At 48.1% G+C, this 19,711-nt stretch overlaps 1 protein-coding gene across 2 annotated transcripts in view; it reads left to right on the top strand.

Annotated features, from left to right (window-relative positions):
- Positions 1-19,711, top strand: part of SCAPER (S-phase cyclin A associated protein in the ER) — a 542,550-nt gene that overhangs the window by 83,785 nt on the left and 439,054 nt on the right. For both annotated transcript variants that reach the window (XM_075345474.1, XM_075345473.1), the window contains exon 8: positions 10,224-10,501. In XM_075345474.1, coding sequence (XP_075201589.1) covers positions 10,224-10,501 — 278 coding nt within the window. The remainder of the gene's footprint in view (positions 1-10,223; positions 10,502-19,711) is intronic.

Here is a 19,711-nt window from a genome sequence, read left to right as displayed (position 1 = left end):
TTTCTTCCTCTTAAACTTTCTACTTTATCCTAGTCATAAATCTATCAGCAAGGATAAGGAAGTGAAGTGGACATACTCCAGAAGAGAACACTAGTCCTGTGTCTTTGTTTTCCTACAAATTGCTTTATGAATAGAAATTACAGGATACTCTACAAAGTTAAGGCGAGCGGGATTTAAAGGAGCCAAAAGCCCTTTAACCTTTATTGCTGCAAAACACAAGACGACCTTACTAAAATAATGTGTTTGGAAACCTCATTCCCATTAAATATCCTAAAAGCGAGGCAGTTAACCCTTATTAAAGTACAGGGGTTGGCAGAAATTGTTAAAGTATGGTAAATGCAGCTAGAACCACTGGTAGATAATACATTCTTTAAAGAGGACCTGTCACCAGGTCTAAATGACCCATTTTTGCTCTTATTTTATTCCCTCTGCTCTTCTCATTATTCTGTTATTTTTGTATATCTGTTATTCAGTTCAATAGATATGGGCCCTTTCATTTAGTGCTAATGTTATGGTATTTCCGAAAAGGGCGTGCCTATCATGGTAATTATATAACGTAAAGGCACGCCTCCAAATAATCCTGTAAGACACACCCCTTTGTTAAAGATTTTAATAAAAATTAGCGCCAAATAAAAAAGCGTACCGTGGATTCAAGAAAAACAAAAAAAACAAAAAACGAGAGCAGTGGAATAAAATAAAAGCAATAACTGGACGACTTTCGACCGGTGATAGATCGTCTTTCTATTTTCCATTCAATCATTAATTACAAATTGCATTTAGAATTTTACTTTCTATTAGATTTAAATAGGGAAGTCTTACTAAATCACATATTCATTGAGAAGCTGTTTATGTCATGAGCTAGATCACTGAAATGGAGAGGTGATAGAGATTTATTCTGATTAGTTTTTTTTTGTTTTGTTTTTTTTTTTGTCTTATTTGCTTCTTTATTATTATATGCATTTTTATATGGCCAATGGTTTTCCAAATCTCCATTCCTGATCATTGGCTCATGTGAACCATGGCAGTGACCAGCCAATGAATGAGCAAATGCTTCTTTGCCGTCTGATTATATCTTTTATGTGGTCTGTAAAATAATTGGTGTTAGCATAACATTGAAAACACTGCTCTACATCAGTTTTGTTGACAACAAGATAACATATGATCTTTATGAATTTTAATGTGCTGAATCCAAAAATCACGTTTTCTCCAGTCACATCCAGTTTTTCTACAAAATGCTGCTTACTGAGGACCTCTTACAGTAATAAATTAACATATATTATTATTTTTTTCTATAGAAACATTTGTTTATGATTATATTATTTACATATGTTGAATAATGCTGAAAATTAAATTGGAATAACTAATAGGAAGACTGCTTGTTAAGCAGGTAGAAACTGCCGACATCACTTTTATCTATATATATAATTGCCTTATTCTGTCTGTCTGTCTGTCTGTCTGTCTGTCTTGCTCCAAAATTGTGTCCTTACGGTGACACAAAGCTGATTGGCCGCTGGGCTCGCCATGGCCCCCCCCCGCACGGATTGGCCGCTCGCCTCAGCTCCGCCCCCCCACGGTTTGGTCGCTCGCCTCGGCCTGGCCCCGCCCTCCGCATGGATTGGCCACTCGCCCCGGCTCTCCGCACGCATCGCCAGACACAACCTTGCGCTGCTGGGATCGTGACGGAGCCGGTGAACGCTGGTAACCATTATACACATCGGGTAACTAAGGTCCCTTAATTACCCGATGTGTATCATAGTTACCAGCGTACACCGGCTCCGTCAGGATCCCAGCAGTGCCAGACATAACCTTGCGATGCTGGGATCTTGACGGAGCCGGTGAACGCTGGTAACCATTATACACATCGGGTAACTAAGGTCCCTTAGTTACCCGATGTGTATCATAGTTACTAGCGTACACCGGCTCCCGGTACACATGTGCAGGGAGCCGGCATTATACTCCTCTCCCCCCAGGACTACTCCTCCTATTATAGTTCTCCTATTATACTCCTCTCTGAGTATAATAGGAGAACTATTATAGCATGGGGGATGGAGCTAGATGGGGTGCGCAGCATGGGGGAAGTAGCAGGATGGGGGGTGCGCAGCATGGGGAGTGCGCAGCATGGGGGATGGAGCACGATGGGGAGTGCGCAGCATGGGGGATGGAGCACGATAGGGAGTGCGCAGCATGGGGGATGGAGCACGATGGGGGGTGCGCAGCATCCGGGATGGAGCACGATGGGGAATGCGCAGCATAGGGGATGGAGCACGATGGGGGGTGGGCAGCATGGGGGATGGAGCACGATGGGGGGTGCGCAGCATGGGGGATGGGGCACGATGGGGGGTGCGCAGCATGGGGGATGGAGCACGATGGGAGGTGCACACCTCCCCCCAACACACACAACACACCACACACACACTGGGAACCACAAACACCGCCATACACAGACACACACAGACAACGCCGCACACACCCAACACCCAACACACAAACACCACGGCATACATAAATATACGCACATACCGCACAACACACACATTGCACAAAACATACCTCCCCCCAAAACACACCACACCCACACAAACTGCGCAACACACACACACACAACGCTACAGACACACCGCGCTCCACAAACAACGCAACACACGCAACACACATACAACACCGCTCTCACCCCCCGCCACACCCAGACAACACCCAGAACATGTACAGCGCCCTACACAAACACTTGGTAACTACACACAACAACATCTATATATATATATATATATATATATATATATATATATATATATATATATATATATATATATATATAACAAAAATCATACATGAACTACACAATACGTAAATTCTAGAATACCCGATGCGTAGAATCGGGCCACCTTCTAGTAGCTATATAAGCAGCGTGAAAACAAAACTGAACTACTTCCCCTTTCCCCTTCAATCTTGGAGCTATAAACGAAGAATAAGGAGTAGGGTTTCACCAAGACATCAGGACTATGGAACATAGATAGCATGGAAGATGGAACACAAACATGATAGCAGACTACAGCTGGGATTTACAGTGTGACAACCCTGATCATGACTATTCCGGAGCATCAAAAAGAGAACATTTCTTTGTCGCTCCATTGGGAGACCCAGACAATTGGGTGTATAGCTTCTGCCTCTGGAGGCCACACAAAGTAATTACACTTTAAAAAGTGTAACCCCTCCCCTCTGCCTATACACCCTCCCGTGCATCACGGGCCCCTCAGTTTTTTGCTTTGTGTTGAAGGAGGCACACATTCACGCAAGCTCCACGTTTTAGTCAGCAGCAGCTGCTGACTTTATCGGATGGAAGAAAAGAGGGCCCCTATGGGGCCCCCGGCATGCTCCCTTCTCACCCCACTCAGGTCGGCGGTGTTGTTAAGGTTGAGGTACCCATTGCGGGTACACAGGCTGGAGCCACATGCCGCTTTCCTTCCCCATCCCTTAGGGGCTCTGGGGAAGTGGGATCCTATCCGGTCATCCAGACACTGGGACCGGTCTCCCTCCGCAGCCCCTGGGGGAATCTGCCGGACAGGAGACGGAGTATCGTCAGGGACATGGCCCTGCATCCACAGGTACTCTGTGTCCCCGTTGGGACGGCGCATAAAGCACCTTGGGCCCAGACGCTGCAGCGACTGCGGCGTGGGTATGGGTCCGGGACTACCGCGCCGACCGTGCACTGCCGGCCGGCCGCGGTTTTAACTTTAGTCCCCGGCTTTTGCGGCCTAGTATAGTATTCTCCCGCCCCCAAGCCTGCCAGTCAGGGAAAAGGGCGGGACGGTCGGTATGACGCCGACAGTGAGGGCTGGAGTACACTGAGCTGTCCTCCGCCCCCCTCACTACTCACGCTGGGGCACCAGATTCCCGCACTTTTGTGACTACGCCCACGCCTCCCTCCTCCTCTGAGAACGCCGTCAGCCATTTTTTCAGCACATTCTGCGGTGGAGAACTTCTGGCTGCAGCTGAGGGAGACCCAGGGCAGGGAATCTGGTGGCCACACAGAGCGGTTGGTAAGCCACACCGGTCTGCCGGTGCTGGACCCCCCAGAGTGCCGAACTGTATATATATATATCTTTTGTGTATACAAGGTGCGGCTGTACTGTTAACTTGAGGCTATATATATCCCTCAGTGATCACGGTGATCCCTTATTTATCTCTTGGAGGACAACAACATGTCGTCCGCAAAGAGCAAGGGTACCAAGGCACAGGCTTATTTTGCAACCTGTACCTCATGTGCGGCTGTGCTACCTGCAGGTTCCACCTACCCTCATTGTGTGCAATGCTCGGCCCCTGTGACACTCACTCAGCCGGAGCCTCAGGCACTGGTGGGACCCCCGGCTCAGGTAGAGACACCGGTTCCCACTGTCCAGGTGACAGGGACAGAGTTTGCAGTTTTGGCTGACAAACTGTCTGAGTCGCTTTCACAGTCCATGGCTCAGTCTATGGACAAATGGTCTGCTAAGATACTAGAAGCCTTGCAGTCCAGACCTACAACACAGATGCAGGGCACTGTGCGTTCTTCGTCCCCAGGTCCCCCTCAGTTGGCGCAGCAATCTGCTCCTGAGGTGACACATAGGTCCCACGGTGAGGACTCTGACTCGGACCGCAGTCCCAGACCGGTGAAGCGGGCTCGCTGGGGACCTTCCTCCACTTCATCACGCTGCTCAGGGTCTCAGCATGAGGACTCTCTAGAGGATGAAGAGGAAGGCGCAGCTCAGGGCTCAGACCCTGACGGTGCTCTCAATCTAGATACACCTGAAGGGGACGCCATAGTAAATGACCTGATAGCGTCCATCAACCAGGTGCTAGAAATTTCTCCTCCAACTCCAACTGTAGAGGAGGCGGCTTCACAGCAGGAGAAACACCAGTTTCGGTTTCCCAAACGTACACGGAGTGCCTTTTTCGATCACTCTAATTTCAGGGATGCTGTCCAGAAGCACAGAGCATACCCGGACAAGCGTTTTACTAAGCGCCTTAATGACACACGTTATCCCTTCCCCCCGGAAGTAGTGAAGGGTTGGGCTCAGTGTCCAAAAGTGGATCCTCCAGTCTCTAGGCTGGCGGCCAGATCTGTGGTTTCAGTGGCAGATGGTTCATCGCTCAAGGATGCCACTGACAGGCAGATAGAGCTCATGATGAAATCCATCTATGAAGCCATAGGAGCATCTTTTGCTCCGGCATTCGCGGCAGTGTGGGCGCTCCAAGCTATCTCAGCTTGTCTGTCTGAGATTACTGCGGTCACACGCACCGCTACTCCGCAGGTTGTGTCTCTGACTTCTCAGGCGTCGGCTTTTTCGTCCTACGCCATGAACGCCGTCCTGGACTCGGTGAGCCGTTCAGCGGTAGCATCCGCCAATTCGGTGGCAGTCCGCAGAGCCATGTGGCTACGTGAATGGAAGGCAGACTCTGCCTCCAAGAAATTCTTAACCGGTTTGCCATTTTCTGGCGACCGTTTGTTTGGCGAGCAATTGGACGAAATTATTAAACAATCCAAGGGAAAGGACTCGTCCTTACCCCAGTCTAAACAAAACAAACCTCAACAGCGAAAGTTTCAATCGAGGTTTCAGTCCTTTCGGCCCTCGGCCAAGTCACATTCCTCCACGTCAAACAGGTCGGAGAAGGGCCAGAGGAACCCTTCTGCATGGCGGTCTAAGTCACGGCCTAAAAAGACCGCCGGAGGCACCGCCACCAAGGCGGCCTCTTCATGACTCTCGGCCTCCCCAAACCGCATCCTCGGTCGGTGGCAGGCTCTCCCGCTTTTGCGACGCCTGGTGGCCACATGTCCAAGACCGATGGGTGAGAGACATTCTGTCTCACGGTTACAGGATAGAGTTCAGCTCTCATCCTCCAACTCGTTTCTTCACAACATCTCCGCCCCCAGAGCGAGCCGCTGCACTTTTTCAGGCGGTGAATGCTCTGAAGGCAGAAGGAGTGGTGATTCCCGTTCCCCCTCAGGAGCATGGTCACGGCTTCTACTCCAACTTGTTCGTGGTGCCAAAAAAGGACGGATCTTTCCGTCCCATTCTAGACCTCAAACTGCTCAACAAGCATGTCAGCACCAGAAGGTTTCGGATGGAATCTCTCCGCTCAGTCATCGCCTCAATGTCACAAGGAGACTTCCTAGCATCAATAGACATCAAGGATGCTTATCTCCATGTGCCGATCGCACCCGAACATCAACGCTTCTTGCGTTTCGCCATTGGGGACGAACACCTTCAGTTCGTGGCACTGCCTTTCGGCTTGGCGACAGCCCCACGGGTCTTCACCAAGATCATGGCAACAGTGGTGGCGGTCCTACACTCTCAGGGCCACTCGGTGATCCCTTACTTAGACGATCTCCTAGTCAAGGCACCCTCCTGGGTGGCTTGCCAGCACAGCCTGACCATTGCCCTGGAGACTCTCCAGAGGTTCGGGTGGATCATCAATTTCCCAAAGTCAAAATTGACACCGACCCAATCCCTGACTTACCTCGGGATGGAGTTTCATACTCTGTCAGTGATAGTGAAGCTTCCGCTGGACAAACAGCGTTCACTACAGACAGGGGTCCAATCTCTTCTTCAGGGTCAGTCACACTCTTTGAGACGCCTTATGCACTTCCTAGGGAAGATGGTGGCAGCAATGGAAGCAGTTCCCTTTGCGCAGTTTCATCTGCGTCCACTTCAATGGGACATTCTCCGCAAATGGGACAAGAGGTCGACGTCCCTCGACAGGAACGTTTCCCTGTCAAGAGCAGCCAAAACCTCCCTTCAGTGGTGGCTTCTTCCCACTTCTTTGTCGAAGGGAAAATCCTTCCTGCCCCCATCCTGGGCTGTGGTCACGACAGACGCGAGCCTGTCAGGGTGGGGAGCGGTCTTCCTCCACCACAGGGCTCAGGGAACCTGGACTCCGACGGAGTCCTCCCTGCAGATCAATGTTCTGGAGATAAGGGCAGTGTATCTAGCCCTACAGGCGTTCCAGCGGTGGCTGGAGGGCAGACAGATCCGAATACAATCAGACAACGCCACGGCGGTCGCATACATCAACCACCAGGGCGGCACACGCAGTCGTCAAGCATTCCAAGAAGTTCGGCGGATTCTGCTGTGGGCGGAAGCCACAGCCTCCACCATCTCCGCAGTTCACATCCCGGGCGTAGAAAACTGGGAAGCAGACTTTCTCAGTCGCCAGGGCATGGACGCAGGGGAATGGTCTCTTCACCCGGACGTGTTTCTAGAGATCTGTTGCCGCTGGGGAACGCCGGACGTCGACCTCATGGCGTCTCGGCACAACAACAAAGTCCCGGCATTCATGGCTCGGTCCAAAGATCACAGAGCTCTGGCGGCAGACGCGTTAGTTCAGGACTGGTCGCAGTTTCGACTACCCTATGTATTTCCCCCTCTGGCACTACTGCCCAGAGTGCTACGCAAGATCAGGTCCGACTGCAGGCGCGCCATCCTCGTCGCTCCAGACTGGCCGAGGTGATCGTGGTACCCGGATCTGTGGCACATCACGGTGGGGCAACCGTGGGCACTCCCAGACCGACCAGACTTGCTGTCTCAAGGGCCATTTTTCCATCTGAATTCTGCGGCCCTCAACCTGACTGTGTGGCCATTGAGTCTTGGCTCCTAGCGTCATCAGGGTTATCTCAAGATGTCATTGCCACCATGAGACAGGCCAGGAAATCAACGTCCGCCAAGATCTACCACAGGACTTGGAAGATCTTCTTAGCCTGGTGCTCGGATAGGGGTTTTGCTCCCTGGCCGTTTGCATTGCCCACTTTTCTTTCCTTTCTTCAATCAGGATTGGACAAGGGTTTGTCTCTCGGCTCTCTCAAGGGACAAGTGTCGGCGCTTTCAGTGTTTTTTCAAAAGCGTCTAGCCAGACTCTCGCAGGTCCGCACGTTCCTGCAGGGAGTTTGCCACATAGTCCCACCTTACAAGCGTCCGCTAGAACCCTGGGATCTTAACACGGTGCTGACGGCTCTTCAGAAACCACCTTTCGAGCCGATGCGGGAGATCTCTCTATCTCGTCTTTCACAGAAAGTGGCCTTCCTAGTGGCAGTCACTTCACTTAGGAGAGTGTCTGAGCTAGCAGCGCTGTCATGCAAAGCCCCCTTCCTGGTGTTTCACCAGGATAAGGTGGTCCTGCGTTCGGTCCCGGAATTTCTCCCCAAGGTGGTATCCCCTTTTCATCTCAATCAGGATATCTCCTTGCCTTCTTTTTGCCCTCATCCAGTTCACCAATGTGAAAAGGATTTGCACTTGTTAGACCTCGTGAGAGCACTCAGAATCTACATTTCTCGCACGGCGCCCCTGCGCCGTTCGGATGCGCTCTTTGTCCTTGTCGCTGGCCAGCGTAAGGGGTCTCAGGCTTCCAAGTCAACCTTGGCTAGGTGGATCAAGGAACCGATTCTTGAAGCTTACCGTTCATCGGGGCTTCAGATTCCTTCAGGGCTAAAAGCCCATTCTACCAGGTCCGTAGGCGCGTCCTGGGCTTTGCGGCACCAGGCTACGTCTCAGCAGGTGTGTCAGGCGGCTACCTGGTCTAGTCTGCACACCTTCACAAAACACTATCAGGTGCATGCCTATACTTCGGCAGAGGCTAGCCTAGGTAGGCGAGTCCTTCAGGCGGCAATTGCCCACCTGTAAGAGGGGGCCGGTTTCCGGCTCTTTTTATCGAGGTATTCTGTTACCCACCCAGGGATTGCTTTTGGACATCCCAATTGTCTGGGTCTCCCAATGGAGCGACAAAGAAGAAGGGAATTTTGTTTACTTACCGTAAATTCCTTTTCTTCTAGCTCCTATTGGGAGACCCAGCACCCGCCCCTGTTCCCTTCGGGCTGGTTGTTCTTTTGTGTACACATGTTGTTCATGTTGAATTGTTCTTTTGGTTCATGGTTTTCAGTCTCCGAACATCCTTCGGATTGAATTTACCCCAGACCAATTTATAAGTTTCCTCCTTCCTGCTTTTGCACCAAAACTGAGGGGCCCGTGATGCACGGGAGGGTGTATAGGCAGAGGGGAGGGGTTACACTTTTTAAAGTGTAATTACTTTGTGTGGCCTCCAGAGGCAGAAGCTATACACCCAATTGTCTGGGTCTCCCAATAGGAGCTAGAAGAAAAGGAATTTACGGTAAGTAAACAAAATTCCCTTCTTTCTCCCTAACATTGAAAAGTTAAACATCTACTGCTCTCTTAGTTAGACGATAGAACGGGAAACATTGTGGGGCAAAAAGCGCAATAGGGTCTTACCCGGTAGGGGGGTAGTGAGGATAAAGGAATATCACTCACCTATTCAGGTTGTGAAAGTCACAACCCCTGGAGAAGCTTATAATGTTGGTGGTCAGCTGCAGCCCCGAGCGGTACAGTGTATATAACCAATAGAGAAGAAATTGGGTTTCAGCCACGCTATACCACAGGATTCAAGCTTGTAAAAGATTTCCTTTATTTGAAGTACAAGTCTACGCATTTCAGAGATATAACCATCTCCTTCCTCAGGACATTCAAGGAATCATAAGTCATAAGTCTTATGATTCCTTGAATGTCCTGAGGAAGGAGATGGATATATCTCTGAAACGCATAGACTTCAAATAAAGGAATTCTTTTACAAGATTGAATCCTGTGGTATAGCGCGGCTAAAACCCGATTTCTTCTCTATTGGTTATATACATATTTAGACGATAGACTCATTTTGTGCATGAAACAAATATATTACATACTATCGCTTCTTCAGAATTTCTTATAACCCAATGTTTGACATATAAAACTTTGATCAATCATTTTTCATTTGCAAAATTGTTTTATATATTGTGTATTTTTTTGTTTTTTACTTCTTATCTGGAATTAGCAACTTTCATTTTTGTGTAAAATCAGTGAAGACACTTAGGTCTACAATTTTATTATTATTTTCAAATGTAGACCAGTGCATTTAATATTATTGCTGCTGACGACATGCAATCTGTATGGGGGCAAACAATCAAATTTTGTTCTCTTATTGTTTGCATTTGCCGTTGTAAAAGGCCCTACATGAGTAGCGTTAGAATTGTTACAAAGGGATTTTGCTCGCGATCCATGTACATTTCGTCTTTGACATAACAAATTTGGAGAAGTTTGGATGCAGTGTTTTGGTAATATATATAATTAATGATGAAGCTCTTTTTTACCATATACACATTACCTTGGTAGCTTTTATTTTAATTTATTTTTTTGTATTTTAACTAGTTGTTGCTGCTGATCAGATTGATGCTGAAGGATGGGAGACCGTGCAGCGTGGCAGGCCTGTTCGTTCCAGATCCTCTGCAATGACTATCAAGTCTGATTCTACTATGGCTATAGAACATAAACTAAAAGATGACAGCGACAAGGAAAATATCTGCACTAAATCTCCAATTGAGGCTCTAGAAGAGACGGCAAAGTCAGAACTCCCTCCTGTACTTGTGGAACCACCTCCTAAGGAATTGCTTTGTCCATGTGAAATCCCATTAACAGAAATCACTCAGGTAAATTGTGTGCATATGTCCTTTATGATGGTTATTTCTGTAATCTTAGATGTCTTAATATAAGGTATACCTGCCTTATTTGTTTTTTGATGGTTTTGTGAACTGAAAAGTTATCTGCGTACACTACAATTTTTCAATATTTTTCAAAATGTTATCAAAGATGTAACGCATCCATGTAGCAGGTTCAGAAGCTGAGCCCAAACTGTACCCTGCAGACTCTGACAAAAAAAGTATTTTCTCTTTGCAGATTGGGTACAGATTTAAGTCTGCAGCATGTCAGTTCTTTCGGGGTTTTTCCTGCACATTTCACCTATACTAATATATGGGAAAAATCTGCACAACAACCCTCTCCCAGCAAAAAAGCACTTATCTTGCCAAGAAATGCAGAAATTTCTGCTCCAAATACTTTACTTGGACACATAACCTAAACAGTTTCGTACTTGTTTTATCAGTTTTTCACTAATGAGAGGGAAAAAAAAAGTTTATGTTCTTTCTACTGTGTTTCTCAGAATATAAGACAGGGTATTATATTATTTGTTGCTCTGAAAGATGGGCTAGGGCTTATTTTCAGGGGCATTCTGGAACATGAATCTATCTACAGTGCTGGCCAAAAGTATTGGCACCCCTGCAATTCTGTCAGACAATACTCAGTTTCTCCTTGAAAATTATTGCAATCACAAATTCTTTGGTATTATTATCTTCATTTATTTTGCTTGCAATGAAAAAACACAAAAGAGAATGAAACAAAAATCAAATCATTGATCATTTCACACAAAACTCCAAAAATGGGCCAGACAAAAGTATTGGCACCCTTAAGGTTACTTTACACACTGCGATATCGGTCCCGATATCGCTAGTGTGGGTACCCGCCCCCATCTGTTGCGCGACACGGGCAAATCGCTGCCCGTGCCGCACAACATCGCCCAGACCCGTTACACATACTTACCTGCCCGGCGACGTCGCTGTGACCGGCGAACCGCCTCCTTTCTAAGGGGGCGGTCCGTGCGGCGTCACAGCGACGTCACTGAGCGGCCGCCCAATAGCAGCGGAGGGGCGGAGATGAGCGGGACGTAACATCCCGCCCACCTCCTTCCTTCCTCATAGCGGCCGGGAGGCAGGTAAGGAGAGCTTCCTCGTTCCTGCGGCGTCACACATAGCGATGTGTGCTGCCGCAGGAGCAACGAACTACATCGTTACTGCTGCAGTAACGATAATCGAGAATGGACCCCCATGTCCCCGATGAGCGATTTTGCACATTTTTGCAACGATGCAAAATCGCTCATCGGTGTCACACGCAGCAACATCGCTAATGCGGCCGGATGTGCGTCACAAATTCCGTGACCCCAACGACTCCGCATTAGTGATGTCGCAGCGTGTAAAGCCCCCTTAAGCCTAATACTTGGTTGCACAACCTTTAGCTAAAATAACGGCGAACAACCGCTTCCGGTAACCATCAATGAGTTTCTTACAATGCTCTGCTGGAATTTTAGACCATTCTTCTTTGGCAAACTGCTCCAGGTCCCTGAGATTTGGAGGGTGCCTTCTCCAAACTGCCATTTTGAGATCTCTCCACGGGTGTTCTATGGGATTCAGATCTGGACTCATTGCTGGCAACTTTAGCAGTCTCCAGTGCTTTCTCTCAAACCATTTTCTAGTGCTTTTTGAAGGGTGTTTTGGGTCATTGTCCTGCTGGAAGACCCATGACCTCTGAGGGAGACCCAGCTTTCTCACACTGGGCCCTACATTATGCTGTAAAATGTGTTGGTAGTCTTCAGACTTCATAATGCCATGCACACGGTCAAGCAGTCCAGTGCCAGAGGCAGCAAAGCAACCCCAAAACATCATGGTATCTTCGCCATGTTTGACTGTAGGGACCGTGTTCTTTTCTTTGAATGCCTTTTTTTTTCCTGTAAACTTTATGTTGATGGCTTTTCCCAAAAAGCTCTACTTTTGTCTCATCTGACCAGAGAACATTCTTCCAAAACGTTTTAGGCTTTCTCAGGTAAGTTTTGTCAAACTCCAGCCTGGCTTTTTTATGTCTCTCGGTAAGAAGTGGGGCCTTCCTGGGTATCCTACCATACAGTCCCTTTTCATTCAGACGCCGACGGATAGTATGGGTTGACACTGTTGTACCCTCGGACTGCAGGGCAGCTTAAACTTGTTTGGATGTTAGTCGAGGTTCTTTATCCACCATCCGCACAATCTTGCGTTGAAATCTCTCGGCAATTTTTCTTTTTTTTCCACATCTAGGGAGGTTAGCCACAGTGCCATGGGCTTTAAACTTCTTGATGACACTGCGCACCGTAGACACAGGAACTTTCAGGTCTTTGGAGATGGACTTGTAGCCTTGAGATTGCTCATGCTTCCTCACAATTTGGATTCTCAAGTCCTCAGACAGTTCTTTGGTCTTCTTTCTTTTCTCCATGCTCAATGTGGTACACACAAGGACACAGGACAGAGGTTGAGTCAACTTTAATCCATGTCAACTGGCTAAAAGTGTGATTTAGTTATTGCCAACACCTGTTAGGTGCCACAGGTAAGTTACAGGTGCTGTTAATTACACAAATTAGAGAAGCATCACATGATTTTTCAAACAGTGCCAATACTTTTGTCCACCCCTTTTTTATGTTTAGTGTGGAATTATATCCAAGTTGGCTTTATGACATTTTTTTTTCTTTGATTGAAGACAAATTAAATGAAGATAATAATACCAAAGAATTTGTGATTGCAATCATTTTCAAGAAGAAACTGAGTATTGTCTGACAGAACTGCAGGGGTGCCAATACTTTTGGCCAGCACTGTAGATAGATTCATGTTCCAGAATGCCCCTGAAAATAAGCCCTAGCCCATCTTTCAGAGCAACAAATCATATAATACCCTGTCTTATATTCTGAGAAACACAGTAGAAAGAACATAAACTTTTTTTTTCCCTCTCATTAGTGAAAAACCGATAAAACAAGTACGAAACTGTTTAGGTTATGTGTCCAGGTAAAGTATTTGGAGCAGAAATTTCTGCATTTCTTGGCAAGATAAGTGCTTTTTTGCTGGGAGAGGGTTGTTGTGCAGATTTTTCCCATATATTAGTATAGGTGAAATGTGCAGGAAAAACCCCGAAAGAACTGACATGCTGCAGACTTAAATCTGTACCCAATCTGCAAAGAGAAAATACTCAACGTGTGCATGAGACTTGAGAATTCTCATTCACTTTGCTGGCATCAGGAAACCCTTTAGGTTTTGTGACAAATTGACAGTGAAAAATGCTTAAAAAATATGACAAATCTGCAACAGGTGTACACAGCCTTATGGGTGCTTTACACGCTGCGACATCGCTAACGATATATCGTCGGGGTCACGGTGTTTGTGACGCACATCCGGCGCCATTAGCGACATCGCAGCGTATCTATCTATCATCTATCTATCCACACCAGACTGTCTCCTCTTCATCCTTAAGGTCCAGTCACACTAAACAACTTACCAGCGATCCCAACAACGATAGGGATCGCTGGTAAGTTGCTAGGAGGTTGCTGGTGAGATGTCACACTGCGACGCTCCAGCGATCCCACCAGCAACCTGACCTGGCAGGGATCGCTGGAGCGTCGCTACACGAGTTGCTGGTGAGCTCACCAGCAACCAGTGACCAGTCCCCAGCGCCGTGTGGAACATGCTGCGCTTGGTAACTAAGGTAAATATCGGGTAACCAACCCGATATTTACCTTGGTTACCAGCGCATGCAGCTACACGTGCAGAGAGCAGGGAGCAGCGCACACTGAGCGCTGGCTCCCTGCTCTCCTAGTTACAGCACACATCGGGTTAATTACCCGATGTGTGCTGCAGCTAAATGTGCACAGAGCAGGGAGCAGCGCACACCGGGTGCAGCTGCACAGGGTACATATATAGGGTATAGAGTACAGGGTGCAGCTGCACAGAGCAGGGAGCAGCACACACTGCTTAGCGCTGGCTCCTTGCTCTCCTAGTTACAGCACACATCGGGTTAATTAACCCGATGTGTCCTGCAGCTACATGTGCACAGAGCAGGAGCCGGCACTGACAGTGAGAGCGGCGGAGGCTGGTAACAAAGGTAAATATCGGGTAACCAAGGACAGGGCTTCTTGGTTACTCGATGTTTACTGTGGTTACCAGTGTCCGCAGAAGCCGGCTCCTGCTGCCTGCACATTTAGTTGTTGCTCTGTCGCTGTCACACACAGCGATCTGCGCTTCACAGCGGGACAGCAACAACTAAAAAATGGCCCAGGACATTCAGCAACAACCAACGATTTCACAGCAGGGGCCAGGTTGTTGCTGGATGTCACACACAGCGACATCACCAGCAACATCGCTGCTACGTCACAAAAGTTGTTCGTTAGCAGCGATGTTGCTAGCGATGTTGCTTAGTGTGACGGGGCCTTTAGACTCTTGCAATTAGGAGATCTTTGATAACATGACGTGAAGTCACAAAGGTCCTTAAGCAACCTTATCAACAAGATATAATTCCTGGGGCCCGTAAGAGAATGGAGGCACTGTGAAATTGCTCAGTTTGCTCTCCCTTCTCCCTGATGCCAGTCCTGCATACCAGCCTGTCTCCTTTTCAGTTATTTTAGACTCCTGTAATTAAGAGACTTTTGGTCACATGACTGTGAAGTCATCAAAGGTCCTTAAACAACCTTAACCTCGGAATACATATGTTGGAGTCCCTAAGAGAGTGTGAGCCCTGAGAAATTGCGCAGTGTGACTTCCCGTAACGTCGACCCTGCCTGTAACTAGGGCCTATATTTGGAGTATGGCTTATATTTCAAGCATACTCCCAAACTCCTGTAAATTCATATTATGGCTTATTTTCGGGGGAAACAGTGTATCAGTCAGTGAAAAACTTTTTTTTTCTTTTCTTTTTTTTTTTAATGGACCCATAGACTTTTATTGGCGAGTTTCATCCGACACTCAGATGAATATCGGACATATCTCTGCGAGTTTGCACCGACCTCTCTGTGATAAAAAAAATTACAGACATTTAGACAGCCCCATAGACTGACATCGGTACAAGTGCTATCCATAATAAACTAGATAGCACCCGTACATGACAAGCTGACGTCTGAATGAGGCCTTACTTCGCCCCCAAAAACTTCACTTGTGAATCCAACTTGAATAATCCTTTATTTTGATACATTTACCGATCTTCCGTTGAAGTCAGCATATTGGCTATTCTGCTTTCTACCAGCTTGGTATTATAGAGCAGATAAATGGGTCTGTGTGGCTGCTCCTATGGGTCAGGCGCTGTATTGGGGAAAGACTGAAGGATGAATCATTCACTAGTCACACATTGATGGCCGTCTCCTATTTTGAGTATTCTGGTCTATTATCCAGGATTAGTTTAATGCATCTTAACTTTAAAAATAATAATTCATAAAACTCTAGCACTGCTCATTCTATCAATGGTAATGTATATTTTTACCCATCAGTATCCTTTTTTTCGGTGTGCCTTTGCTCAATGAATTCCTTTGTAAAGTTCTTCCCATTCATAAGAATTGTTAAAAGCCTGAGTGGATATTAAAGGGTTAAGGATGTTGCTGTCATTAGATGAGTTTTCTGCTGTGGTGGTCCAGGGATTAATGGTTAAGAAGTGCAGTTGCTTTGGCCCCGTGTTGAGCCAAGCTTGTCATTTGCTCTATACAATGAAGCTAGCACTAGTCCGTGGCTGGAATGTCTGGGCCTGGCAGCCACAAGATATTTGCTCCCAGCTGGAGAACAGCAGCAGTGGAAATTTCGGGTATGAGTGATGGACTTTCACTGCTCGGCCAGAATTTTGTTTTAATTTGGCAGCCGATTGCTAAAGAATAAACTGATAGGGAACAAGCAATCAATTTTCCTGTAGCCAGCCGCTGAGAGAGATTAAAGGCACACAATCCGCACTGTGTGGTAGTAACCTGGTAATACACAAACCATTGTGATACACACAGAAGAGGGGTGTGCAGGGGACCGTGAATTGTGCCCAAAATCTGTGGCCTAATAGGCACATTGCAGATTTACAGTCTATGGCATGGCCTCATGTCTACCGTGAAATATAAAAAAGATCTACCAAAAAGTGTCATTGATGATTGTAAGATCCAGCCAGGTTTCTTGCCTCTTTGTCAAGACAACTTTGAAAATTAATAATGATATTGATTGTCTGCTGCGGATAACACCGACACCTATTGTTAGGGCAGATGTCCGAATGAGAACCTGGTTATCTCGTACATGAAGACCTAATGATTCTACATTACAGAAGAACAGATTTTAACCCTTTTTTGTTAGTCATGACCTATTCGACCACAGCAAAATACAACGTTCCATACTAGTAGGGTCAGGTGTGAATGCGCATTAAATGGGTTGCCATCTGTTTAGAATATTAACCAAAAGTTTAAGTAGGTCATAAAACAACGAGCCAGTTATGCATTACGAGTCCAACATTCATGCCCCGGTGTTTTGCCATCGTCTGTTTCATTGTGCCTGTGTGGCCGTCTGCGCAAATCATGAGCTTAAAACGTAACCATTGTTTTAATTTTTATTTCATAAATCAATAGTACACATTAAAATAAGCAGCTTTCTAATATATCTTATCAGACACATTTGCTTCTTTCTCTTCTAGAATTCATCGGTTATTGTCAAAATTTTCAATTCTGAAGTAAAATCTGTATTCAGTGAAGACTTTGCCATTACTGAGATAGGAGATGGAAGCTGTTACTTGATGACATTCTATGATGAAGGGAGGAGCTAGAGGCAGAGGGAGGAGCTAGAGGTAGAGGGAGGAGCTGGAGGCAGAGGGGGGAGCTGGAGGCAGAGGGGGGAGCTGGAGGCAGAGCTGGGAGCTGGAGGCAGAGGGGGGAGCTGGAGGCAGAGGGGGGAGCTGGAGGCAGGGGGGGAGCTAGAGGCAGAGGGGGGAGCTACAGGCAGAGGTGGGAGCTGGAGGCAGAGGGGGGAGCTGGAGGCAGAGGGGGGAGCTGGAGGCAGAAGGGGGAGCTGGAGGCGGAGGGGGGAGCTGGAGGCGGAGGGAGGAGCTGGAGGCAGAGGTGGCAGCTGGAGGCAGAGGTGGCAGCTGGAGGCAGAGGGGGGAGCTGGAGGCAGAGGGGGGAGCTGGAGGCAGAGCTGGGAGCTGGAGGCAGAGGGGGGATCTGGAGGCAGAGGGGGAGCTGGAGGCAGGGGGGGAGCTAGAGGCAGAGGGGGGAGCTGGAGGCAGAGGTGGGAGCTGGAGGCAGAGGGGGGAGCTGGAGGCAGAGGGGGGAGCTGGAGGCAGAGGGGGGAGCTGGAGGCAGAGGTGGGAGCTGGAGGCAGAGGTGGCAGCTGGAGGCAGAGGTTAGAGCTGGAGGCAGAGGTGGGAGCTGGAGGCAGAGGGGGGAGCTGGAGGCAGAGCTGGGAGCTGGAGGCAGAGGGGGGAGCTGGAGGCAGAGGGGGGAGCTGGAGGCAGAGGGGGGAGCTGGAGGCAGAGGGGGGAGCTGGAGGCAGAGGTGGGATCTGGAGGCAGAGGTGGGAGCTGGAGGCAGAGGTGGGAGCTGGAGGCAGAGGTGGGAGCTGGAGGCAGAGGTGGGAGCTGGAGGCAGAGGTGGCAGCTGGAGGCAGAGGTGGCAGCTGGAGGCAGAGGTTGGAGCTGGAGGCAGAGGTGGGAGCTGGAGGCAGAGGGGGGAGCTGGAGGCAGAGGGGGGAGCTGGAGGCAGAGGGGGGAGCGCAGAGGGGGAGCTAGAGGCAAAGTGGGGAACTAGAGGCAGAGGGGGAGCTAGAGAGAGGAAGGATCTAAAGGCAAAGAGAGGAGCTAGCAACACGGGGGGAGCTAGAGGTAGAAGGGGGATCTAGAGGCAGCGGGAGGAATGAGAGGCAGAGGAAGGAGCTGTAGAGAGGGAGGAGCTGAGGCAGAAGGGGGAGCTAGAGACAGAGGGAGGAGCTAGATTTAGAGCTCCCCCTCTCCTCTCTTTTCTAGCTACATAGAATCTCATCGGTAACATCTGCCGTCTCCTATCTCAGTAATGGGAAAGCCTTCACTGAATACAGATTTTACTGGCAGAGTAAGAAGCAAATTTGTCAGATAAGATATATTACAAAGCTGCTTATTTTCATGTGTATTATTCATTTATGAAATAAAAATTAAACGAGATTGCCCTGTAAGCTGACATTACCGAGGTCACAACTGCACATACACATGACTGTTGAAATGCCGTCATTGGAGGTCAGGATAGAAAGCTTTGGTATAGAAGAGATGGAGACCTAAAAATTTGGTTAATAAGTTACCCTATAATTTCATTCCCACAATTGCATTATTTTTCACAAAACGCATAATTATTGATTGTTAATACACAGACTAAAGCGGGCTTCACACAGTACGACCTATCGTGCGATTGAACGAGCGATCGTACCCGCCCCGACGTTAATACGTCACGGGCAAATCGCTGCCCGTGTCGCACAAGGTCGTTAAACCGCTGTCACACGTACTTACCTGATGAGCGACCTCGCTGTGGGTGACGAACATCCTCTTCCTGAAGGGGGAGGGACATTCGGCGTCACAGCGATGTCACACAGCTGCCGGCAAATAGAAGCGGAGATGAGCGGGACGTAAACATCCCGCCCACCTCCTTCCTTCCGCATTGCCGGCGGGTGCCGCGGGACGCAGGTAAGTTGTGTTCATCATTCCCGTGGTGTTACACGGAGCGACGTGTGTTGACACGGGAACGATGAACAACCTGCGCTATTAAGAATAAACGTTTTTTTAAAAATAAGCGACGACTACACGATCGATGATTTTTTACCGATTTGCGATCACACGTAGGTGTCACACGAGACCACGTCGTGAACGATGCCAGATGTGCGTCACGAAAACCGTGACCCCGACGATGCATCGCACGATAGATCGTCTCGTGTGACGCCCTCATAAGGCCAACATAAAGATTCTATCTTGTAACTTTGTGTCTTTTTTTTTTTTCTTTCTGGTCATCGGTACACACAGTTTCATATAGTAGAATTGGTGATCCAATTCTTAAATGTTAAAATTACATTTCCCAAAAACTTGCTTTTCCTCAGTGCAGCAGTCCCCTCTCCTGTGTGCTCCTGACTAACCCCACCTTTCTGTGTTATCATCAATCTGATCTAACTATAACATTCACTTTGTGCTTCTGTGCACTGCCTGCTGCAGCATAGTACCCTATACTCTATAGTGTAGTACCCTGCCAGACTGATTATATTTTGTGCCATCTA

This window comes from Anomaloglossus baeobatrachus, chromosome 4, assembly GCF_048569485.1.
Source record: "Anomaloglossus baeobatrachus isolate aAnoBae1 chromosome 4, aAnoBae1.hap1, whole genome shotgun sequence".
In the NCBI taxonomy this organism is placed as follows: Eukaryota; Metazoa; Chordata; class Amphibia; order Anura; family Aromobatidae; genus Anomaloglossus; species Anomaloglossus baeobatrachus.
Note: the sequence above shows the minus strand (reverse complement) of the source record. Positions and strands in the feature narration are given on the sequence as shown.